The sequence below is a fragment of the Heloderma suspectum genome, chromosome 4, assembly GCF_057233095.1.
Source record: "Heloderma suspectum isolate Gila_16-S chromosome 4, 16-S_ref, whole genome shotgun sequence".
Lineage (NCBI taxonomy): Eukaryota > Metazoa > Chordata > Lepidosauria > Squamata > Helodermatidae > Heloderma > Heloderma suspectum.
Genome location: NC_139461.1, coordinates 269,502,362 through 269,528,790, shown reverse-complemented (window position 1 = coordinate 269,528,790; position 26,429 = coordinate 269,502,362). Strand labels below are relative to the sequence as shown.

The 26,429-nt window shown below is 43.3% G+C and overlaps 1 protein-coding gene across 15 annotated transcripts in view; it reads right to left on the bottom strand.

The window, feature by feature from the left end:
- Nucleotides 1–18,707: 18,707 nt before the first annotated feature.
- CBFA2T2 (CBFA2/RUNX1 partner transcriptional co-repressor 2) overlaps nt 18,708–26,429 on the bottom strand; it is a 113,361-nt gene continuing 105,639 nt past the window's right edge. For 5 of the 15 annotated variants that reach the window (XM_084853837.1, XM_084853838.1, XM_084853842.1 and 2 more), the window contains exons 9-11: nt 26,236–26,307; nt 23,148–23,338; nt 18,708–22,029 (exon numbers count right to left, since the gene is read on the bottom strand). In XM_084853837.1, coding sequence (XP_084709963.1) covers nt 21,739–22,029; nt 23,148–23,338; nt 26,236–26,307 — 554 coding nt within the window. In that variant the 3' untranslated portion in view covers nt 18,708–21,738. The remainder of the gene's footprint in view (nt 22,030–23,147; nt 23,339–26,235; nt 26,308–26,429) is intronic. The other 10 variants (XM_084853839.1, XM_084853841.1, XM_084853846.1 and 7 more) reach the window with 3 other exon arrangements.

Sequence of the window (26,429 nt, the reverse complement as noted above, 5' to 3'; positions counted from 1 at the left end):
CTTTTTGATGGTGTCGTGGAATGACCCTCCTCAAAGAGGCTCACCTGGTGCCTATGTTACACTCTTTTTGGTGCCAGGCTTATTTTCCCAGGCATTTTAGGAATTGTGCTGAAGTATCTTTAGATCTTTGTGCTGGTTTGTCCCTGCTGCTGGTTTTATTTTTTACTTTATTATGTGTTGCTGCTGGTTTGCCTTGCCTTTATCTGGCCTGGTTTATTGCCATTGTTTTATTGTTACCTTGTGTTTTATAGTTTCAATTTGTTCACTACCCAGAGAACTGTGGTTATTGGGGTGGTTTAAAAATGTGATAAATGAACAAACAAACGAATGAATGAATGAAATATGTAATCTGTCAATTTTATTTTTACTGACCAAATCTACAGAGCTGTAATTGTTCTCAGAGAAAGAATACATGTTACATTCCAGGGATTTAATATTACAGAATAAAGGATAAAGGGGGCATTTTTCAAAATAGGATCCATTTGATAAGCTTGGTAATAATAGGGAGATGCTGCACTTGAAGTATGATTCATTCATTCTCTCTCTCTCTCTCTCTCTCTCTCTTTCAATCACACACACACACACAACCTCCAGAAATAGTTTCTGGTGTTTTCCTTTTGCCAACATGATGCAGTTTGAGGCATGCATTAATTCCCTGAGGTCCACACATAAGGAACATAAACATAATAATGTATAATGCTGCAGTCTGCTCCCAAATGTGAAAGGCAGGCAAGGCTTTACTTTGAGCCAGTATGGTGTAGTGGCAAGAGTGTTGGACTGGGAGCTGGGAGATCTGGGTTCTAGTCCCCACTTGGCCATGGAAGCTCACTGGATGACTTTGGGCCAGTCACACACTCTCAGCCCAACCTACCTCACAGGGTTGTTGTTGTGAGGATAAAATGGAGAGGAGGAGGATAATGTAAGCCGCCTTGGGTTCCTTGCAAGAGGAATAAAGGCGGGATATAAATGCAATAATAAATAAATAAATAAATAAATAAAATTTGATCAGATCTCGAGAGGCGACAGCATGGTCAAATGGAACCATTACAAGCTGGGTCACCTTCACAGACTTCACGTGGTGAAAAGTTGTAATTTACAGTGAATTTAAGAAATTATTTATATGCAGCCCTCCAATTCACCAGTATATCTAGATCAAGTCACAAGTCACAAACCCAGCCATCTTCCTCACAGAGAACATGCATGCCCCTGCAGAGCATGGCAATTCACACTAGGAGGAAGAAGAATGAAAGACATAAGCAAGGCAACCAAGCCCCAAAAAGCTGAACTTCAAGAACAGGTAAATTTGTCTTGTGGACATCATAAGCCTCTCATTGCTAATACAATCAAAATTAAGTGTATCCACCCCTCTGTGGTGTGTTCCATAAAATAATCAGCAGCCTAGTTAATAATATGTATTTTCCCCATCTATTTTCTCTGCTGCACCAGAGTTCTGCACAAATTGAATGGATCTTGATATAGAAAAATATTCACCTTAACAATCGTTCTGGAATCTATTGGCTGGGGTCCTGACTGTGCTGCAAGCAGAAGGTAGAGAGACTATTTTCACCAATTCCCCCCTGCAGCCCCTTGTGCCCCTCCCCAAATCTGCTCTGGGGAGCTGGGGGACCCTCTAGAACAGTGTGTGGAGTGGGAGAGGTAAATCAGCAAAAAGCACCTTCTCCTGACTTCTGCTGGTGGGATCCTCCACTGGATTTCAGTCTGGTTTGTGAATGGAAGGAGCCCTTCCATCCAAAGAAAGCTAGTTAGGATCCGAGGCATTGTTCCCTATCAGCCCATGAATCAATGCTGTGGAAAACCTTCTGCACCCCATGATTGCCTATGATCCTGAGGTGACACAGCTGCACAGCTGCATATAACCTGGAGTCTAGGGTGCATCCTGGGGAACGGCGGATACCTTTCACCCAAGGACTTCATTACAGTGAACACAGAAATCAGTACCTGTGTTCTGTGAATCCCATGCTCTTTTCACATGCTGTTCTCTTTGTCAGACATATGGACAAGAACGTAGCAGTGCAGTCTGAAGCACCCTATTTGTCTTCACCATTGGGATCAGGAACATGGCATTGGCCCCTAGATCAATAGTCTTCGTTATTTTCAGACCTAGGACACAACATGGAACATGAGACACAGTTTTAATTAAGACCAAAAAAATTGTATGTACTTGGCCATTTTTTTTCTGCCTTCCTCTTAAAACACCACAACTCTTTAAAAAAGACAACACCAATTATGATGGGGCCACTGGTATGATCCAGTTGTACATCTCAAGCAACCAGGTGAGGACACCTACCCCAGATATTTCAGTAAGGATTCAAATAACCTCAATCCATCCTACAGGCATAACTAGACAATATGATGGAGATCCATAATAGGATATCCTGCCTCTTTCATTTTAGCAACAAGCAGCCGCAGTGTGTGTGTGTGTGTGTGTGTGTATTTAGAAGGGCTACTTTCCTGATGAAAATCCCCCTCCTCTCAAAAGCTTCTTTTTTGCCCCATTAAGGGAAATGTATCTGTGCACAGACCCTGTACTTCTCTCACACATTTTCAAAAGAAGAGACGCATTCTCCTTCCCCCAAAAATGTTTAAAGTGGATTTCAAAATACAAGCTCAAGTTTGGGTATTCGCTGTTATTTTTGCTAGACAATTTCATGGCTCCTATATGAGGACTGCCATCTCTAAGCACTTTAGTTAAAGAAGGAACACTATTCACCTGAAGCATCAGACAAGACGGTGTGAGAAAAGGGAAAATACCTGGGGGGGGGTTAAGGCCCCTAATTTTAAGGGGCTGCTGCCGGACATCTGTATGGTCTCACTCAAAGTAAGATCTCTCTTGCCTGGAATGGGCATCCAGATGTGGTTTCTGTGGATGTTTTGTGGCTTACTGCATGCCTCCTACGTATGTAGTTATGTGTGACTGGAGAATTTGGTTGAGCTGGCTCACATGGAAGTTTCTGTCCCAGGCTGTTTTTGGAGAATGTCGACTATTGTCTAGAGCTGGTATCTGAATGTGGTCTCTGTGGAAATGTTGTGGCTTATTGCATCCTTCCCATATAGTCATGTGGGACTAGTGAATTTGGTTGATTTGGCTCACTTGGAAGTGGCCATTATGGGCCATTTTTCAAGAATGCAGACTATTGCCTGGTACAGATAGCTGAATGTTGTTTCTGTGGAAGTTGTGTGGCTTATTGCATCAGCCCCATGTAGGTATGTGTGACTGGTGAATTTGGTTGATTTGGCTCATTTGGAAGTGGCTGTTCCAGGCTGTTCTGTTCTGTTCTAGATGTGTTCTGGGCATTTAGGGCTTAATAATCATTTTCAAGAGTTTCTATCCTAAAATATTGTTCTCAGGTGTCTCTAACACATGCCATAGTGTTTGGCATGTTTGTTTGTTTTTAAATAAAGGGGCCATTCCAGCCAGTTCTGTTCCAGCTTTTGCACCATTCCCTTTATGTCTCTCAATAGTGTCTTTTGGTTCTGTTTCTCTAAATGCTGCAGAGGGAGGGAGTGCAATTCAGCGACTGACAGCTCCACCTTCTAACCCTAAGATACATTTTATAATGGGCTCCTGTTAAGAATGGGTTAGTAGAAGCGGGAGCCATGCCGGGCCGCTTGGGTAGTCACGAACGAAGTAGCCACCTGGAGGTTGAATGTTTTTTGGCCCTTTCTCAGCCCTTCAGCTCAAGGCCATGCTCTGCTCTGGCTAACTGGGACAGTGATAACAGCTGTGCCTCGTGGAAAGATTCCACGGGGGGGGGGGGAGTGGGGTGTCCCGGGACTGGGCTTGGACTGGGTGTTTCAAATCTGCCCTGAAAGAGGGTTAAAGAAGGGGCGGGTGTCTCTTCTTGGCCCTGCCGGTATGGGGGTGTGCTGCTGGTTGATGACAATCCTGAGAGGCCCATACTTTGGTATGTGTAGGATAAACTAGCTAGCTTTATTGTTATGCTCTTGGGAGCGTGTGCCTTGGTGTTTGGCATTGTTGGTTTTGCTTAGAGTTTTGTATCTTGCTTGTAATTTCCTATACAACCTACCCCCCTCTCCTCATTTCTTTCTCTTTGTTCCTTCCCCCTAATAAACTTTTATCCAACTTCCAGTTGGTGTGGTGTGTCCTGTATAACTTCAGTACTAGATACAGTGCCTATTGGCCTGGGAAAAGAGCTACTGGATCAACTTTGGTGGAACTTGTGGCCAAGTTGGGCCTGGCCTACCGTGCAGGGTTGTTGTGTGAAACCAACAATCTTTCACAGCTCCAATCAATTTTCACCCAATTCTGTCAAAAAATAAAAAAGGTATCAGCAGTTTTTTTAAAAAACAAACATGGAATATAAATATGCAAAGCACAAAGACTCCTGCACCTTTTCTGACATCGTCCTAAGGGGCTACTATGCCTGTAATTATCATCCTATTATAACCAAGAGAAAAAATGTTATAGCGTTTTTTTAAATTTCCCATGATGGTCAATGGGAAGCATGAAGCCTCTATTTTCTGAACCTCAATTCAGGTTCAGTACCAGGCTGAAGCAGACTGACTCTAGATCAGTATGGACAGAAGTGGCCATTTTCCAAAGCACCAAATTGGGGTCTGAGCAGAAGGCAGGGGGTGTTGATGCACACCTTTAATTGCTATATCTTTTTGTAAGTCACCCTGGGAATTTGTTTGAAGGTTGGGATAGAAATCCCCTAAATATTCATTTCATCAAAATTACCTGTTCAGGCCAAGGTACTAATTAGGCCCATTAATTTCAGTGGGCTTTGGCATACCTAACTCTCAATAGGATCAGGCTGCCCAACTATGGAACTTCTATCATCTCAAGGGCCGAATTCAGAAGCTCTCAGGAGGTGCATTCCAGTGGAGGGTGGGCTAAAGGCAAAAGAGGCAGGGCCAAAAACACCCCAAATACCAGCATGTCAGGATTAGCCCCAGTGCCACTGTAGGGCCTATGGATTTAGAGCCAGACTCTGATTCAGACTTAGAACAGGATAATTGGAAACCCAGTCCAGCCATGGAAGGCCCTGAGAGTTTAGTTCAGCCGGGTTTCCCATCTGATTACAGGTGGAGGAAGGGGCCTGCTCAGGATTTGGAATGTCAGGTTTGTTGTTGTTCAGTCGTTCAGTCGTGTCCGACTTTTCGTGACCCCATGGACCATAGCACGCCAGGCCTTCCTGTCCTGCACTCTCTCCCGGACCGTGCTCAAGTTCATATTCATTGCATCGGTGATGCTATCTAGCCATCTCATCCTCTGCCGTCCCCTTCTCCTTTTGCCTTCAGTCTTTCCCAGCATCAGGGTCTTTTCCAGAGAGTTTTCTCTTCGCATTAGGTGGCCAAAATATTTGAGCTTCAGCTTCAGTATCTGTCCTTCCAATGAGCACTCAGGGTTGATTTCCTTTAGGATGGACGGATTTGACCTCCTTGCAGTCCACGGGACTCGTAAGAGTCTTCTCCAGCACCACAGTTCGAAAGCATCAATTCTTCAGCGCTCAGCCTTCCTTATAGTCCAGCTCTCACAGCATACATTACTACTGGGAAAACCATAGCTTTGATTAGACCGACCTTTGTCGGCAAGGTGATGTCTCTGCTTCTTACTATGCTGTCTAGGTTGGCCATAGCTTTCCTCCCCAGGAGCAAGCGTCTTTTAATTTCATGGCTACAGTCACCGTCTGCGGTGATCTTGGAGCCCAAGAAAGTAAAATCTGTCACTGCTTCCATTTCTTCCCCTTCTATATGCCAGGAATTGATAGGGCCAGATGCCATGATCTTCGTTTTTTTAATGTTGAGTTTCAAACCAGCTTTTGCACTCTCCTCTTTCACCCTCAACAAGAGGCTCTTGAGATCCTCTTTGCTTTCTGCCATTAGGGTGGTATCGTCTGCATATCGGAGGTTGTTGATAATTCTCCCAGCAATCTTAATTCCGACCTCTGATTCATCCAACCCGGCATTTCTCATGATGTTGTTGTTGTTGTTCAGTCGTTCAGTCGTGTCCGACTTTTTGTGACCCCATGGACCATAGCACGCCAGGCCTTCCTGTCCTGCACTCTCTCCCGGACCGTGCTCAAGTTCATATTCATTGCATCGGTGATGCTATCTAGCCATCTCATCCTCTGCCGTCCCCTTCTCCTTTTGCCTTCAGTCTTTCCCAGCATCAGGGTCTTTTCCAGAGAGTTTTCTCTTCGCATTAGGTGGCCAAAATATTGGAGCTTCAGCTTCAGTATCTGTCCTTCCAATGAGCACTCAGGGTTGATTTCCTTTAGGATGGACTGATTTGACCTCCTTGCAGTCCAGGGCACTCGTAAGAGTCTTCTCCAGCACCACAGTTCGAAAGCATCAATTCTTTGGCGCTCAGCCTTCCTTATAGTCCAGCTCTCACAGCCATACATTACTACTGGGAAAACCATAGCTTTGATTAGACCGACCTTTGTTGGCAAGGTGATGTCTCTGCTTCTTACTATGCTGTCTAGGTTGGCCATAGCTTTCCTCCCAAGGAGCAAGCGTCTTTTAATTTCATGGCTACAGTCACCGTCTGTGGTGATCTTGGAGCCCAAGAAAGTAAAATCTGTCACTGCTTCCATTTCTTCCCCTTCTATATGCCAGGAAGTGATGGGGCCAGATGCCATGATCTTAGTTTTTTTAATGTTGAGTTTCAAACCAGCTTTTGCACTCTCCTCCTTCACCCTCAACAAGGTGAAAAGATCCTCTTCGCTTTCTGCCATTAGGGTGGTATCGTCTGCATATCGGAGGTTGTTGATAATTCTCCCAGCAATCTTAATTCCGACCTCTGATTCATCCAACCCGGCATTTCTCATGATGTACTCTGCATATAAGTTAAATAAGCAGGGTGACAATATGCAGCCTTGTCGTACTCCTTTCCCAATTTTGAACCAATCGGTTGTTCCATGTCTGGTTCTTACTGTTGCTTCTTGACCCTCGTACAGGTTTCTCAGGAGACAGGTAAGGTGTTCTGGTACTCCCATCACTTTAAGAATTTGCCACAGTTTGTTGTGATCCACACAATCAAAGGCTTTAGCGTAGTCAATGAAGCAGAAATAGACGTTTTTCTGGAATTCTCTTGCTTTCTCCATGATGCAGCGAATGTTGGCGATTTGATCTCTAGTTCCTCTGCCTCTTCGAAACCCAGCTTGTACTTCCGGTAGTTCTCGGTTCGCATACTGCTGAAGCCTAGCTTGTAGGATTTTGAGCATCACCTTGCTGGCATGTGAAATGAGCGCAATTGTGCGGTAGTTTGAACACTCTTTGGCGTTGCCCTTCTTTGGAATTGGAATGTAAACTGACCTTTTCCAGTCTTGTGGCCACTGTTGAGTGTTCCAGATTTGTTGACATATTGAATGCAGCACTTTAACAGCATCATCTTTTAGGATTTTAAATAGTTCGGCTGGAATACTGTCATCTCCACTAGCTTTGTTGTTACTAATGCTTCCTAAGGCCCACTTGACTTCACTCTCTAGGATGTCCGGCTCCAGTTCAGTGACCACACTATCATGGCTATCAGGGACATTCAGATCTTTCCTGTATAGTTCTTCTGTGTATTCTTGCCACCTCTTCTTAATCTCATCTGCTTCTGTTAGGTCCCTGCCTTCTTTGTCCTTGATCATGCCCGTCTTTGCACAAAACGTTCCCTTGAGATCTCCGATTTTCTTGAAGAGATCTCTAGTCTTTCCCATTCTGTTGTTTTCCTCGATTTCTTTGCATTGTTCATTTAAGAAGGCCTTCTTGTCTCTCCTTGCTATTCTCTGGAACTCTGCATTCAGTTGGGTATATCTTCCCCTTTCTCCCTTGCTTTTCGCTTCCCTTCTTTCGTGAGCTACTTGTAAAGCCTCATCAGACAGCCACTTGGCTTTCTTGCATTTCTTTTTCTTTGGGATGGATTTCGTTGCTGCCTCCTGAACAATGTTACAGACCTCCGTCCATAGTTCCTCAGGCGCTCTGTCTATCAGGTCTAATCCCTGAAATCTATTCCTCACCTCCACTGTATATTCATCAGGGATATGATTTAGGTCATACCTGAATGGTTTAGTGGTTTTCCCTACGTTCTTCAATTTAAGCCAAAATTTTGCAACAAGAAGCTCATGATCTGAGCCACAGTCAGCTCCAGGTCTTGTTTTGACTGACTGTATAGAGCTTCTCCATCTTTGGCTGCAAAGGACATAATCAATCTGATTTCGATATTGACCATCTGGTGATGTCCATGTGTAGAGCCGTCTCTTGTGCTGTTGGAAAAGAGTGTTTGCTATGATCAGCATGTTCTCTTGGCAAAACTCTATTAGCTTTTGTCCTGCTTCATTTTGTACACCAAGACCATGCCTGCCTGTTATCCCAGTGATTTCTTGACTTCCTACTTTAGCATTCCAATCCCCTATGATGAAGAGGACATCTTTTTTTGGTGTTAGTTCTAGAAGGTGTTGTAGGTCTTCATAGAACCGATCAACCTCAGCTTCTTCGACATCAGTGGTTGGGTCATAGACTTGAATTACTGTGATGTTGAATGGTTTGCCTTGGATTCGTACTGAGATCATTCTATCATTTTTAAGATTGTACCCCAGTACTGCTTTTCCTACCCTTTTGTTGACTATGAGTGCTACTCCATTTCTTCTAAGGGATTCTTGCCCACAATAGTAGATATGATGGTCACCTGAATTAAATTCGCCCCTGCCTGTCCATTTGAGTTCACTGATTCCCAAGATGTCGATGTTCAATCTTGCCATCTCATGTTTGACCACCTCCAGCTTCATTGATCTGACATTCCAGGTTCCTAAACAATATTGTTCTTTACAGCATCGGATTTTCTTTTCACCACCAGACACATCCACAGCTGAGTGTCCTTTCGGCTTTGTCCCAGCCGCTTCACTCTTTCTGGCGCTACTTGGAAATACCCTCTGCTCTTCCCCAGTAGTATATTGGACCCCTTCCGACCTGAGGGGCTCATCTTCCGGCGTCATATCTTTTAGCCTTGTGATACATTCCATGGGGTTTTCTTGGCAAGAATACTGGAATGGGTTGCCATTTCCTTCTCCAGTGGACCACATTTTGTCAGAACTCTCTGCCATGACCTGTCCGTCTTGGGTGGCCCTGCACGGCATAGCTTATGGCTTCACTGAGTTACGCAAGCCCCTTCGCCACAACAAGGCAGTGATCCATGAAGGGGAATGTCAGGTTAGTGGGGGCTTAATTCTGCCTGGCTTTGCTGGGGGGGTGGCGGGGGTTGGACACTCCTGACCATTCCCTGGTTTCAGCCTTGAATGACATCCCTGGAGCTCAGGAGGCTGACAAGCACTCTGTGAGAATGTGGCAGGGGGAAGTCTTGGCTGAAGGAGGAGGTGTTTTCAAACTTGCCTCCTTGGGAATGGAGGCTATCTAAAGAGGGCAGAACAGACATGCCCTGTTAGCTGTAATGCTAGCTTATGAGTTAGAGGCCCTTGTCCATTAGATCATCAGAAGGGGGGGCTATAATAGCCCCTCCTTTGGTATTTAAGTTTGTGCTGAAGCTATGGAGCTTTTGCAGGGGATATCTCCTCTTTATTGCCCCAAATCCTTCCTGCTTGGACTTACAACTGTCTGAGTTGCCCAAAGCCTCCTCAACTGGACTCTTCGCTTGTCTGTTTAAGCCTTATATCATTAAGAACCTGCCATGGAATATAATGCTAGAAACAACATCCATAATACTTGGGCCACTTTCTTGTTTGGACTCAACTCTTATTTAATACCTGGGCCCATCCTGACACCTGTTTTTTTAGCCTGCTTGGGATCAAGTGTAGTAGAGACCCTAATGCAGAACATCTCTACTGCTTGGGACTCTCACCTACCTGCTGTTAACCTGAAACCTGGACTTAGTCTGCTTGAGAGCCTGGATTGAAAAGGCCCTGAAAGTGAACATTTCTACTGCCTGGTGACCTCACTCTCTCTAGCTTGGACTTACTGCGACCCTCAATCTTTGATCTGCTTTGATACACATCACATGGAGATTTCAACATAGACTCTGTTGCTGGACTAATCTCTGCCTGTGTGTGTATCCTGGTTTGTAACATGCTCTTGAACCATGTCTTGAATTGCCTGGAATGTTATCTTGCCCAGATTTATCATGACCCTTGACCTTATCTTGTATTCTGAACCATAGAGATCCTGATTTGGAAACTATCATTGGACTGACCTCTGACACAGTTGTAGACATTAGGTTTTGAATTCTTCCTTGAACTAAGCCATGCACCTGTAGCTGTCGTTTACTACATGAATTCTGAGGAGTGTAACCAATTAGCTTTTCTCATAAGATTTGCTACAATAAATAATCTCAGTGACTTGGGTGTCCTGGGTCAGAATGCCAGAGTGTGTGCCAGAAGGAACTGGCCCATGACACAGCATATTTTAGCTTAAAGCTCTTACTGGCAGGAACTAAGCCCTAAGAGAGACATTTCAACCTTTTAGAATGGGGAAAAAAACTGCACAAGAGCCAGGCAATCTGGCTTCTGTGGTTGGTTGGAGCAAAGGAGGTGGGGCCAGGGGAAGGTGGGTCCAGTGCTGTGGTTGGCACAAAGGAGGCGGGGCCAGGGGAAGGTGGGGCCAGTGCTGTGGCTGGAACAAAGGAGGTGCGGCCAGGGGAAGGTGGCGGGACCTTCTGGGGGAACCCCAGGAGGGATAGATTTAGCCCATGGGCCCAGCCTGGGGTTCCCCATCCCTATACTACACCCTGAGTTATTTTTGGTACTTGTTTTAATGATAGGATTACTGTGATTGTTATATTTGTGTTTGTAGTTGCACTTTGTCTGCCACTTTGAGTAGCACCCCTTTGAAGGGAAAAAGCATAGTATATATTTTTGTATTAAATAAATACATGTTCCAGGAGCTGGACACTGAAAGCGGCTCTCACATGGCTGGGAGGGAGTCTAAAGCACACTTGCATTTACAAGAAAAATGTTATTTTGCTAGGAATGGGGGCCTCCCATTCAAGTGACCTCAGTTTGGAAGGCCTGTTTGACCAGTAGCATGGGAATATTGCTGTAAGAAATACCTGTGCAGAAGGTTGAGCTCCAGGCTGGAGGAGCATTATGATGAGGTGGTTACCATGGAATTTTGAAGTGCTTAATGAAGCAAAACACAAGACCCTGAAAGAAGCTGCTCAAATGCTCCTGGACAGATGGGGGTTTTATGAAAGAAAAACACCCTATAATGTGTCACACTAATCAATTCTACAATATCTTGGCTAAAAGTGAGCATGTCCAGCTCCACTCCTGCAGGATACAAGTGACCCAGCACCCACCCCAGATCTACTACAGTGGAAAACAGGTACTTCAGATTCAACATGGACCAGGGCTCCTGTGCCTTCAGTCATTGCACACATGGGAGAATTTCAGCAAATGCAAATTCTTCCAACTACATTTGGTGCTATGACAGGAGAAGCTGCACCTGCCAAATGTTTCCCTTCCTTAAAGTAATTCTATGCAAGTAGCACAGTTGCAGAAGGCCTGTCTTCTGTGGAGTCTAATGGCAACCCAACACAATAGAAACTCTCAGGCCAAAAGTGAGAAGGACTTTCTTTTTAAAATCTGAATTATTTTCTCCCAGATGAATTATTTGATAAATTAACCAGGACAGAACTGGTATGTAACCTTTAGTAAATGCTAATCATTATGCACTCTGAAGAAGATGTTTGCTTAAAACTGGGGCAAATTGACAGCAGGTGGCAACGTACATGTCCCAGAGCACACTTGTGCTGTGCAGTGGTAAATTTTGAAGCTCAAGAGCTCATCATGAGCACACACACACACCCTAGCCACAACCCCAAGGAGAATCCATTGTCACAACACCAGTATATGTATATAAATATATAATTATAGGAAAAGCAATTAAACAGCACTGCAATCAAACAAACTCTGGATCCTAGAGAGATGCAACTAACTGCGATAAGAGTCAGTATTTTTAGTAAAGCAATTGGCAAAACAGGGATAAATATATTTTCGTTAATTTGTATCAAACGTTTCGGCTTCCAACACGTCAATGACAATTAGTATAAGAGCTGAATGATTTCTGAATGTGAGTTTTGAACTTTATTGTTTAAACTTATTGTAACAGTACCGTTAACCCCTAAACCTCCCAAGCTGTCTGCTTGCAAAGTATCCACTGGGAGAAAACAACAAGGGATGGAGTTCTCCGTAACTGCTGTGTTTTTTTGGACACTGTTCTACTAAAGCTCATAATACTGGGCCACCACATCATCCACTCAAAAATGCTCTTTCTTTCTTTCTTTCTTTCTTTCTTTCATTCTTTCAAATTTGCATCTGTAATCATATTCAGAGACTTGATCACATTTGTGGCTTCTGGGCTCTACAGAATTTCTAGTAATTAACCATAATTATGAATATTTAGTAACCAGCAAATTAATGAATATTTTAGCACACACGAAAAAGTACACTGAGGACATGAAGCTAGCAGTTTGTTGATCTTCTGTGTTTATTAACAAAAAGGTTTCCTGCAAAATCTCAAATTGCAACGAGGACTTTTAAAAATGAAATGATAATGCATACATCAAAGATGATAACCTGCTTGGCGCTTGCTTTATATAGAAAAGGAGCTGGTGATATTTTTTTAATACAACATCTTTTGCTGATAGAGTGTTTCCTTTTTCTGTTTTTTTCTTTTCTTGGGGTGGTGGGGATGTACTGTTCTTGAAAGTCCTCCTGAACATGTTGTATACATATATACCACCAAGCATTCACTGCTCTGGAAGCCTAGGTTCATCTATGTCAACTCTAGAACCTCAGCTTCAATAATGGGCCTAACCTGGGTATGACTAAGAGCCTTTCTCGATGAGGCTTTTATTGTGCGTTTGTGATTGCTCACTCACAGTAGTATGCGAGTCCTTTATATGATGGCATCATCCTCCAGAGCCTCTCCCATGCTTTACGACCATTATCGTGTTGTTGTTGTTTTTCTTAATGGAGAAAGTCTGATATATCCTGAATGGTGCCATTGAACTCTCTGTGTAATTGCGCAATTCCACTATACCACAGTGCCATCTAGTGGCTGTATAATGAAACATATAGAAAGGCAGAGAAAAAAAACCCCACAGAAAAAAGCAAGGGTAAAGGAGCAGATCTTAATCTCACAAAGAATTCAGAAGACGACACCCCAGTAAAGGTGCGGGATAAAAACTTGCTAAGGTTTTTGCTAAAACCTGCTGCTAAGGTTCAAAAACAAAAACTAACCCACAGTACAACCCACCCACCCCCGCCCCAGGATACATCCCAGTGTTGTAGGATGTAGTGCAGGGGTGTTGAGCCTCTTTCAGCCTAAGAACCAAATTCCAATTTGGAGAAGCTCTTAGGAGTCACATTCCAGTGGTGGGTGGGTCTGAAGGCAATAAATGGCCAAAATGTGGCCCAAAATACATATTTTAAAGCTCTGACTACCAGTAACTAAACCTTGGGAGGCACATTTCAACCTTTTAGAATGGGGGAGAATGGTGCAAAAGCCGAGAAACCACAGAATGATGGGAAGTTGAGAGAAAGGGGGTGGGTCAGGAGAAGGGGTGTTGCCATCTGGGGAACCCTGGAGGGCTGGATTGGGACCCCAGGAATGCCAGCTTTGGCCCATGGGCCTGCGGGTCCCCATCCCTGATATAGTGGAAGTGCCACTCTGCCAGTGAGGCACCATTCTCACCTCCATAGGAGCCCCCTGTATGCCTGTAGAAAATTCTGCCAGTGTAGATTTTCGGGTATGTCTCAGGGCAGATTGAAGGAGGGTTTGAATCCACAGGATCCAAAGCCCTCTTATTCTCCCAGCATGACCCCAACAAAGGAGAATAACTATGTCAGCCCTGGAGCAAGCAAAATCATTATTATTATTTTTTTTTTAAAGGAATGGGAAGAGGAAACACACACACCCTCTCCATCCTTGCCATGGGCAAACCAGCAGGGCTCAGAAAGTGGTGATCCTGCTACCACAGATTGTGCACGCATGCATGCGCACACACGCGCACGCACACACAGAGGGATTACTCTGCCAAGAGACACTGCGTCTCTAGAAGAAACTTTAGTTCTGAGAGGGGACTAGAGATCTCTGATAGTGAATGGTCAGCAGCCTCACCAAACTGCAGTTCCTAGAATTCTTTTAAGGCAAGCAAGAGAGTTAATCTGAGCAGGTGGGGGGTGAGGAATTAAATCTGTTACATGAATGTGTCCCTTGTCTACCTACAATTTTTATAGCTAAATCCTATGCAAAATTTGATTTTCTTGAGGTTACCTCCTGTAGTGTTTGAAACTGGCTTAACCAGAATGTGGTGTGTATGTGTGTGCGCGTGTGTGTGTGTGTGTATTAAATTTAACTTTCAAACTTTAGTTCATGCTCACAACCTTTTAATAGCATTTAGGCAACCTAAATGCTATTAAAATTTTGGTAGTTTTTTTTTCATGAGTTACATTTTCAAATGGTAAAAAAGTTTATTACCCGATCTTAAGCGTGGGATAAAGTAGATTATATTCTTAAATAAGATAGCGTGTGAAATGAAAAAAGGTACTCTTTCTATTGCTGGGATAATTCCCAAAATGTTCCAATTTAATGAGAGTAATCAAGGCTAGAAATTAATACTGAGGGAATTATATTGAAATGTAAAGCTGCTGCTGCTGCTGGTATGTGTGAGAGAGAGGGTGAGGGAGAGAACTCTTTTTGCTGACTACTTTGAAATCTGAATTTTTAACTTTTTCCATTCAAATTCTAAGTATTTCTGGGTTGTCTAACTAGAGCTGAATTAATAGGGGCAGAATAGTCAAAATATGTTGTATGTGGAACTCTTAGCTTATAATGCAACTTCAAGATATGAAAATTTGCTGGATTTGGGGGAGGGTGTGCATTACAAAATGTTATTTCAGCTTTAGTCTGAATCATCAAGATGTATAGCAGTTTTAGAAAACACACACATGGAAAATATTCATCCAAGCAAAGGCCTGTCGCTCTACAAAGACAGACCACAGATGCCTCACTGTGGTACAAAAGGGGTATAGGAGTTTATGATGGTGAATTCAAGGAGAACAAAATTGTTCTTCAAAATTATCTTTAGTACCTGTAATTTTTAAACTACATACCCTACATGAATTGGAACGAAGTTGAGTCTGCAGTTAGGCAGAAGGCCCATTTAGTATGGTTCAAGTTAAAAGTCAGGACCCTGCAGTTTTGCTCAGCTCAGACCTATCTATTGAAATAATAACATAAGAGCTCTACTGGATCAGACCAAGGGTTGAGCTAGCCTAGCATCTTGTTTCTGACAATGCCTAGTCAAATGTTACCAGGAAGCCCATATCCAGAGCATGAAGGTAAGAGCCCTACTTCATTTTTCTCCTTCCCAGCAACTCATAATTAGAGAGAGAGACTCCCTCTGAAACTCACAGATTCCATTCATTTTATGGCTTATAATAGTGGATAAACCTATTCTACATGAATTGGTTTAATCCCCTCTTTATAGCTAAGCCTTTATAGCTAACTAAACTAAGTAGGCAGTTTTTGCACCTTGCCAAAAACTGAGGACAAAAAAGGACATAGATTTGCCTAACATTTACAGGTGCTAATGTATTGTATAGATGCACATTTAGAAAAAACAGAAATGCAGTACATCTCACCATAGTGGGGAAGACTGTGACAAGATGACCTGTTTTCCTGCTGCTTAACTCTGCTGTCCAGGTGCTAAGTGTTGAGGGGTGACTTCAAGGCCCCTGCCTGTCCTCCATTCTTAGAACTCTATCTTTAAACCAGACTTCAACTGGACAGCCCTTCAAATAGAGGACTGTCCTGAGTAAAGTAGGACACACGACTACCCTGGCCAGTAGCTGCCACCACATGATATGCCAGCAAATTCATGTGATGTGCGAAGAGCTCCTTCTTTTTTGTCCTGAAGCTACTGATGACCAATTTTAGTGGTTGACTCCAAATTGTAGTGTGAGAAAGAAAATTCTATTCACTTCTTCTACAGTGCATCATTCATAAATATTATAAACCTTCCGTATGTCCCTCCCTCCCTCCCTCCCTCCCTCCACCCACCTACCCCAGCCCCACACACACACACAAAAGATAGTCATCTTTCTTCTCAAGTAAACACCCCAAATGGTTTAATCTTCTTTGGAAGATGCTCCAACCACTTTCTCATTGTGGTCGCTTTTCTGCACATTTTCCAGCTTTATGATATACTTTGTGAGATGGCATACCTAGAACCATATGCTGTATTCCAAGGGCATCTGCACCATAGATTCATATAAATGGATTCTGGAAGATAACCATTTTATTTTCAGTCCCCCTTTCCAAATATTCCCTAGCATGGAAAATATGTAGCAGTAAAAGAGGGCAAGTTGGGAAGCAGGCTTGTCACATACAGCAAGACTCTTCCTATACACTGAGGCTTTCACCCTTTTCTGTGGTGGTGTGGCTCTTTGAACATATTCTATCAGAAACTGAAGACACCTGTTTCAATGTTTTTTTAATCTGTAACAGTGGAGGCTGGTGGCTCCAATGTCAATGGGGCAGTGCATCCACTCTGGGTTTCAGTCAGAACCAGTCAAAACTCTAAAGGAGCCATCCAAGTACTTTGAATAGCTCCTTTAGAGTTCTGACTGAAACCCAGAGTGGATTCATAGCCCCACTGACATTGGAGCCACCAGCCTCTGCTGATTTGTAACTGATTGGTATTGCCCCTGCAAGATTTCAATGTTGATTGTATTAGAAGACGGGTTTTATTAAATTGTTCTTGCATTTTATGACTATATTGCATTTTTTGCTGCAAGGCCTGCTGGGGATGATAGTTGAAGAACAGGATAAAAATAATAAAATTATTACTATGGATGTACTGAGGTACTCACATTGCCCTTTGAAATTGTCCTCATTCTCAACAGTACGGTTGTTCAAACTAGGTATTCAGATTGAGGCTAAATCCTTGGGATGGTCATATTATAGGCAGGTCCTAGGCCTCATGGGGGATTAGGAAAGCTATAATTTGCCAATAAATGAAATTATGCAAATCAACAGCTTATGCAAATAGCATGCTTCTTTTCAGACTTGTGCCTACTTAAAATATACCTTCATTCTTGAAAAATAGCCAAAGAGAATGTACAATAATGTATTTTATTGGCACTGAAGTAATGCATGACACTGAGAAGACTATAAACTACATAGGGTAACAGTTTTATATTGCCAAGGCATATTTTAAACTTTTTAAATTAAAATTATTCTGAGTTCTCTGCATATGAAGTCAGAACAAATAATGTATGTCACTGAGATATATGTAAATACCATTTTACTTAAATGTCCTCAAATGCATATGGTTTATTCTGGACTCAGTATTTGCATTTATGTAGAATTGCCCCCACACCGATTTACTAGTTACAAGCCTGATCAGGATGCAGCTTAAAAACCATGAAGTGAAAGAACCTTTTCTTCTGGTCCAGGTATGCATATTTTCACAGTTGTAGGAATATAATAAAATAATAATAATCTGCTTCCAAAGCAATCCAAATTCTGTACTAAAAAGATTTCGACTAATGCATATATGATGTAAAGTGACCAAATGTGTGTATCGATTTCACACAGTCTGTCCTGCATTTTTTTTTTTTTGCTTATTTTATTCTGGGTTTGTTAGTTAGGCACCAGAGCCCAGGAGATATATAGGGCACTTACACTCTGCCCTCACTGAGTAATATTTCCAGTCATGTGCTCCCTGACCTAATGAGATTTTGGCTAGCACTGCCCACACACTTTTGAATACTTTGTAACCATAATGGCTAGAAGTTTGCTTTAAAATAAGATAAAACCAAAGGAAAACAGGCTTAATTTGTGTGTAGTGGAATATTCTGCACCTTTTCTGCACTAAGAACATAAGAAGAGCCATGCTGGATCAGACCAAGGGCCCATCTAGTCCAGCACTGTGTGGCCAACCAGCTGTTGACCGGGAACCCAGAAGCAGGACACGAGTGCAACGGCACCCTCTTCAGGAATGGCAGCGCACAATTTGCTTGGTATGTTTATGTTCCTGGCCTTGAGCTTTGCAGTTACGTTTCATGTCATGGATTCACTCTGGGCCCTTTGAATATGCTATAAAAGTATCCCGTGTCATGTGTCATGGTGACTCAGCTCTGACATGGGAATATTGCCTCACTTTCCCAGCATTCCAGTTACCAATGGTCACTTCATACATTCCACTTCATGCATGACTGTCATTAACTAGGTTCACACAACACAGCAACCCACACTCAAGACTGCAGATGGGTTGAGTGTGGGTTGTTGCTGAACCACATGAAACCCAGCCGCGCTAACAAACCATGGTTTCTGGTTTCAGTTCACAGCCCAACCCACAGTTCACAACCCAACAATACACCATGGTTTCTCTTCGTGGGTTGTTTCTGGTTAACAAGCTATGGTTTGTTAGCATGGCTGGGTTCACACAACACAACCCACATTTCAACCCGTCGTTCGACAACCTCCACACAATCCATACTCAACCTTAAATGTGGGTTGTCATGTTGTGTGAACCCAGCACTGTTTAGATCAACTTGTGGCCCTCCAATTGTTGATGCACTCCCATCAGCCCTAGCTAGCATAGCGAATGGTGAGGAATGATGGGATCTGCCATCCAACATCTGGAGGACCACAAGCTGGATAGAACTGTTAAGACAGAATTGTATTCTATATAATAAAAGTGAAGGCAGCTGTTATAAGGTGAATATAGTCTTTTTATTGACTACTGTGAGTAGAACAAACTAAATACATCTGTAACAGTTTGGGTTCCTTTATACAGTACATTAAATAAGTTATGCACATGAAATAGGTAACAAAAATTCCTAGTATAGAATCAAATGATAAAAAATATATATAGAAGTCAGAATCCATGAAGTCTTCCCATAGTAGAATTTCACATTTTTCAAAAAATCATTTTAAAATCATGACTGGTAGTATTTAACCTATGTACATTAATGTATTTCTCTCTTAATACACAGAAAGCCATTGTAGTTGCATGTTAAGTTATGGAAGACTGTCTATTTACACACAATTTCGGAATGCCAGCACTTGCTCTCACTCTCTCACACTCATTCACTATTCTTTGGAGCTGTTCTTGTAGCATTCAGTTCTTTCCAGAGAATTAGGTGGCAATTGGGATTTATAAGCGAATAAGTACTTTCAGCACCACAGCTTTAATTAGTATCTCCACACTTGCAAAACGCTGGGAATATCACAGAGACCAGTCTTGGTAGTACACTGCAGCACTAGAAAAGTGTGTGATGTTAACAGGGCTTTTTGTTTTGCTTTTTAACACTCAAAAGTTCTCTATGTGGCACGTAAAGTTCTGTATCAAACAGCAGTGGCCAATAAATCCAGATATTTTGATAACTTCAGAACCTTGATCCTCCTCCTCATTGACTGATATATATTCAGGACTTCCCTCTTTGGCAATGCAAAACTAGGGGATGGGTTTCACATGTGATTGTGGGTGTTTTTCTCCATATAGCCGCATCTCTGGGGAAATAAATGTATGGAGACATGTAACACATGAATCAGAAAAAAAGAGAAAAAATCAAAGTCACTCCAAAGCAGTAAGTTAGCAAAGAAAATATAACCTGAAAATTATTCGGCTCACAGTTGTAACGCCAAACCATGTTTTGGCACCATGTGAATTTATGTGCTCCCTCTTCCTCTGCACTCTCACTTTCCTCTCTATTTTTTTATTTAGCAGCAAAAGCAGGATTTGCTGTTCCATTTGAATTAGGCAAAACATGCTTTTAATGCTAAACCTCAAGTGAGAGAGACGATCAGGCCACAAGGTTTTTTCACATGGTGTACATCTTGAACCAATCCAAATAACTTTTCAAAAAGAAAGCCTTCTTAGGTAGTCACTCCTCTAGAAGGCTAACTAGACGTGAGTTTGGAAATGTGTAAATGCATCTCAAAATCCTTGTTGTTGGCTAAAAGCGGCTGTATGTGCATGTGCGGTGGGGTGGGTAGAAGGAAATTATTTGGATTGAGGCTGTGGTCTGTGTGTGGCAGGGAGGCAGGGAGTAACCTTTTGCCTCTATGCCAGTTCCCAATGCAGGCCCAACCACTACCGCCCACCTCCCTACGAACTTGCACAATAAGGCCATCAAAGCTAAGTTTCTATATGTGGCTTTCCTGGTTTCTGCCATTATTTATTAACTTTGATCAGGCACTTATATCCAACCATGTCATTAATAGGCAGTTTGGCATGCTTAAAATGGAGCATCACAACTCGCTGGATTTAAACATTTCTCAAGTATCCTTCTTAAGCAGGGGTGGGCAACTCATGGGCCACATGCCATGGTGCACTAAAAGGGTCAAATCTAGCTTGAGAAGAAGCTCAGTTAGACCCTTTTAGTGCTTTGTTGTAGTTTGCCACTGATTTCCCCCCCGGTGCTCTGTGGAGCGCGGCCTGCAAAGGTGGGGGATCCAGGAGGTGAAAATGGCTCCTGGACTCCCCCAAAGTTGCGAGCTCCAGTTGTAAAGGTATGCTTTAAAATCCAGCAAAGGAAACAGGCAGGTTGCTAAAGATGCAATGGGTAGATCCAGAACCTTAGCCAAATGCTTTGTTAAGGTGCCACACTGCTTTGTTTTCAACACATGCAACCTTTAGCTGGAGCCAACAATTTAAAGACATACAGTGCTTTAGAGAAGGAATAGAATTCTGTTTGGCCTGAGATGTTTGTGAAGGTTACTGTATATGACCTGAGCCTTGTTTAGTTTAGCAAACATGCTTTGAGAGATTAGGCTATAAATGATCTATTGGAATAATGCATGTGTGGTGTGCATCTGTTAATTTATACATTATTGAAACCTAAAACATCGTATTTAAAGCCAACTCCTATGTAAAGAACAAGCAAGGGAGAGTGACAGAGTTGAGATAAAATAAATCAATTTGTTTTGGGGAAAGAGCAGCGAGCCATTTTAAAATAATCTTTGGAAGACACATTTCAATCTGTTAAGGCCTACTCACATTCATGAACAGCCTGCTCCAGAACTGTAAGGGATTAGAATGGGTCAAGTGTGATGGCTGGTGAGTCATTTCATGAAGTCCTTTTAGATCCTCCTTTTAGCAAACAAGGGCAGCATCCTTCTGCCTCCCCTTCCCCTTATGTATCCAGATTGAAGGAAGTGGGGTGGGGGAATCAATAAATAGTCTTAGATGGGGGAAAGAGGAGGGGTGAAGATAGGTAGAGCTAACAACCAGGCATCTACTTATATCTCATTTCACTTGATTCATTTTTGCCTGAGAAAACAGTTTCTAATGATATCCCACTTGCTCTATCCCACAGTGCTGTTAAAGCTTAGAGTCACTGGGGGTGGGGTGGGGGGAACACTGTTGTACAGGGGAAGAATCTGAATATCAAGTGGAGAGAAGAAGCTACTCAGGCAGCCCTGCCCTGTGGTAACAATGAAGAACAACCTCCTCATTAGAAGCATAGAGTGATAATAACAATGGAGTCACCCTGTGAGAAAGTTCAGATAAAAACCAAACAGGCCAAAGTCCTCAGGATTCCAGGAAACCAGGGGGATCTTTCTGAGATCCCAATATGGAAGGCTAACATGAACTCCTACAAACAACATCACACTGATGTGCCCCAGTCACATTAGTCTGAGTGCCAACGTGCTGGAGTACAAACTTCTGACAATGTTTCAAGGTGTCTGTTTTTAATGTAGAAAACTAATAAAATGTGCTGAATGCCATCTCCTCTTTTAGAGCCCATTTGAGTCTATTGCTGTCACAGAGGCTGGAGTGGACGATCGAGAGGTGGTAGCTGATGTTTTTTCTAGAGCTGGGCTTGCTATTCCTTCGACTGTTTTTAGGGTGGCTGTGGCAGACCGCCCTGCTGGTAAGGGGACTGGCTTGATCTGGCTGTGTAAGCCCTGCCCACAGATTCGATGGTGTCTCTCCCAATCTTTGTGCTGGCAGAAGGAGCCACAATAGCGGGCAATGTTGCACCCACTGCATGTCTCACTGGCTTTGCGACCGCAGTTCCAGCAGCTCTGGAAAACCAAAGAAAGAAAGAACATCTCTTTAAATACACTCCCCAATAAACAGTTTGGGTCTTGTTTATTGTTTCAAGGATGACCAAGATCTCCAGGGAAAAGCTATACAAGATGATGTTTCGATTTGCAGGCACCGGTGGTGAGAAAATTGCATTGACACCGCAGGAATTTAAACAGCTTGCCAGACTCTATCACATGGCAACCTGTGTATAACTCAACCCATCTGAAACCATCATAGCAATATAATGAACAACCCCATGGGCTTAGCAACTGATATTTCTATCAAGCCAATGTTCATAGCAATCCATACAAGACCCCACCCTTGCCCCCACCCCCTGCTACTAAGATAACAGCAATGCTTCATAAGCAAACTTCAACCAGTTAGCTATACAGTAGGCTTAAATGGACTAACTTGAAAGAGGCAACGTTTTCTGCTAGCCTATCCAGCGTGTGAAAACCTTCCAGCAGCAGGGATTCCAACTTGGAAATGGGGCAGAACCACCAAGGGCACTAGGAAATCGGCTGGTGGACTTACAGCATAGGACAGATTTGCAATGGCTGCCCTGGCAAGAGGCCAAACCTGAGTGCTGCCCATGGTAGCTGGTCACAGATGCAGGGCAGAAGGATTAGCCTGCTACTCCTGGGTGTTCATGGCAGAAAACAATATGGGGGTGGAGGTCAGTTCTCTTTTGATGAAGCGTTTTCTACATTTGCTTTCATTCATCTGTATTTCACCAGCTATCAAAGTTCTGCAAATCTAGCAGGCAGCACCTAGCAAAGCTGAGAACTTTCTCACCTCATTGCTGACATTGTCCCCCTGTGCAACTGTCCCCACACAATGGAGATCAGCAATGTGTGAAAATGGCAGGTCTCAAAGTCACAGGCTAGAAGGTACTATCAAAGGACCTGACTTAGCTGCCTGCTGGAGAGAAGTCTCTCAAAAACACTGTTCTAGTTAGTCAAGGTAAGTAGTAACTGAATTTAAGTTAACCAGAACAAAAAACAGTGATGAATCCTGAAAAACTCTTGCTATGCAATCTTTAAGACTTCGCTTTTAGACTTTTCCCATGCTTTCCTCTCCCAAGGCTGCTCAAGAGATTCCCTTGGCTCCTCACCTCTGTGGACTCCTCCTGCTCATTAATCACAAGGAAAGCATCTTCAGTAGCCTGGCGCTTTGCATCTGCAATGGTCTGCTCCATTCGGGCCCTCTCAGATGCAATCATTTCAAAGGCCTTCTGCTCAGCCTCTGCTACAGCTTTTTGGACTTCAGACATGGCCTGGCGCTTCACTTCATTCACAGCTTCTTCTGAAGGAAAACAAAAGCCTCATCAAATGGCTTCATATTGGAAGGTAAAGAACAGCTTGGAATAAAAGACACCCTGCAGTCATTGGAGTAAAAAAGTACAAACTTTGCATGTACTTTAGTCTGACTTGTGACAACACTATTGAAATGAGGGTTAGCTTTTATGTCCGGTTTAAGTTTGTAGGCATTCCTCTCTATCACTTAAATAATATGCAGGTTATTAACACATGTGTATCCAAAGCTTCCTACAAGGAACTCAAACAGCATATACGGGATTACTTTGAACCTTTGGAACTAGGTGCACTATAAATAAAACTGAATACATTGAGATGGTTATCGCATTAACGAACTTGGCAGTTCATACAGAAACTCACAGATGCTGTTTGGGGAAATCAAGCAAGGTAGGAGAAGCTCTCTAGCATTCGCAGGCTTGCAAAATAAGGCAGAAGGCAGGCACGCCACATGCACACTAGTTTCAAGCCACCAGCAATCTCCCAGCAACTAAGGATAGTGCACATGGGTGAGACATGAACTGGGAGGGAAGAGAGGACTCTGCTCAGTTAGGTTGAAGGAGGGCGTGGGAAGATATTATAAATAATCAAATAAATCAATCCTCACTTTCCTTTTACATCACTTAAATAACTTAGGCTGGGAAATGCTGACTTGCCCAAGACTACTCAGAAAGGTTCACAGAGGAGCAGAAATTCAAATCTGGGTTTCTCACACTATATATGTGCATTATTTCAGTGTTGCTTGGCACCCTTTTGTTCCTTTGGCTGCTGCTGCGTCTTGGCATCATTTTTCTCTTCCTTCACCTTCACTGATGTTAGCCTTGTTTGCCACATGGCAGTTTAATTCTATTGGCTACAATGACCTACATGATTCTGCTTACGAGCATCCATGACATCATCACATCAGAGGTAGCTTTGCTGCATCTTCAACTAAATCACATGAATCACAACCGCCCATAGGATTATGTGTCAGTGTGGGCAAGAGAAGCCAAGGACCATGAAGGTGGGAAAAGAGGGGTGGGGTGGGGGAAGCATAAAGAACAAGAGCATCAAAAGAAAGTTAATATGTCCACAAGGAGTCTAGAAAGTCACCAGAGTCAGGAGGTGCTTTTTAACACTCACAAAAAAACTGATGAAAAATGACGTAAGTACTTTCAGCTGAACTCTAGTAAAAGAAAATGTTCGGGTAAGTTGACTGGAAACCTAAGCTAAAACCCATTGTCATCATGTTGTGCACTGTGGTCTCTGCTGGACTCTGACAGGCAGGCTTGTAACTATTGATTTAAGGCGGTGCTGCACAGATTGTGGCCCTTGCATAGCGCCCTGGAGCTATTTCTTCTGGAAGGTTTTTTTTTTTTTTAAAATAACAAAAACAACAAATTATCTAATTGACCACTACAAAAACATATACCTTTCAATCTCCCTTCTCACAGAAGGGGAAAGGGGAAAAGATTGCCTACTTTCAAGGGGACTGTATGCCTTTTTAGCTTGCTTATTTCACTATCCATTTTAAAGCTATTTATAATGCCAGCTTAAAGCAAAGTTTTCCTAATTGTTTGGGAACAACCAGCAGCTCTTTACAATAAATGCACTCCTTTGGAAACTGTTTCAAATTACTGTTGAAAGCTACCAGCAGCACCAGAGAAGTATAAAAGTGACAAAAGTATTTAGAAATTACTCCTGGGGATCTGTGAGCATTCCATCTGCCCTGCCTTTGCCCCATGCCTCTCAAGGGGTGGGGCAGTTTCCTTCCTTCCTTTGTTCTACTTTACCATTCTGCTATGTCTATTCTGCCAGCTGTTTCCACAGAGCAGGGGTGGGCAACCTGCAGCGCTAGGGCCATATGCAGCCCTCAACCTAATTTCAGCCTAATCTCACAGGTGCTCTGCGTGTAATCAGTTCAGACCTCTGGCAAGAGTGATCTGTCCCTTTTTCCCTGACAGCCCATTGACGAAAAGAAAGAGGGAGAGAGAAAGGGATGGGAGAGAGAAAAGGGGGTGGCAGAAAGAAAAAAAGGGGTGACCCGCCCACTTTTGGCTCTGGCTTCACCCACCACTGGCTTTGGCCTGCCCAGCACCAAAATGCGGCCCCAGATAGATTGCCTGCAGGGTAATGTGGCCCTCAACAGAAAAAACCTTGCCCGCTCTTGCCATAGAGGGAACTGCTGGTGCTTCCAGATGAGGCTATTAAGGCGACATTGCCCGGCCTCAGTCACTGCATTTGAAGCGGGTCCAGTTGTCGTTTTCAACTTGTAACCCCACCCCCCACTGCCTCTTCCATCTTTTTTCTTACTGCAGAAAATCCATTAAGGAGAAAAAGATGGAATAGCTGCACAATGCCTTCTAATCGATAGGGGTTGGAGCCTTCTGGAAGCACCTGGAAACAGGGACCAAATGGATGCTGTCATTACTTCTATTCGCCCAGACAAACTTGCAGACTGAACATGCAAGAGGCAGTGATGCATCTGAGACCCTCTGCCAGAGACTTAGAGAAACTCACTGGTTGGGGAAGATGCCACTGCTCAAACCCCAAGATCAAACAGGCAAGCAGTGATGGGTCCAACTGGTCCATTGATTTGGAGGCCCTGGTTGGCTCTGGCCACTTAGACCAGCCTTCCCCAACCTGGCGCTGTCCATATGTTTTGGACTTCAACCCCCATCAACCCTTGCCAGCATGATCAGTGATCAGCAATTCTGGGAATTGTAGTCCCAAACATCAAGAAGACACCAGGTTGGTGGAGGCTGCTTTAGGCAATGAGAAAGCAATGTATTTATTAGGCTTTCCCACAGCCAACCTGTGGGATGGAAGGCTTTCCTTCTTTGCAAGCACCTCTTGTAACATCCCACAGGTTTGTGTGGCAGTCCTCTAAACAGGGCCTTACTTACTTACCAGCCTTTTTCCATATCTCTTCAGTGACGTAACCAGCTGCTCCTGACCTGCTACTGAACTCCCGCTGAGAATCTGTAGAAGGAAGTGTGGTGGCAACAGTATTAGACACGGAAATGTTATCCCTCCCAAGTGCTAAGAATTGTTATGTAGCATCTGCCCAGCAAGAGGAAGCACTGAGAGAACAGGACGGGGGT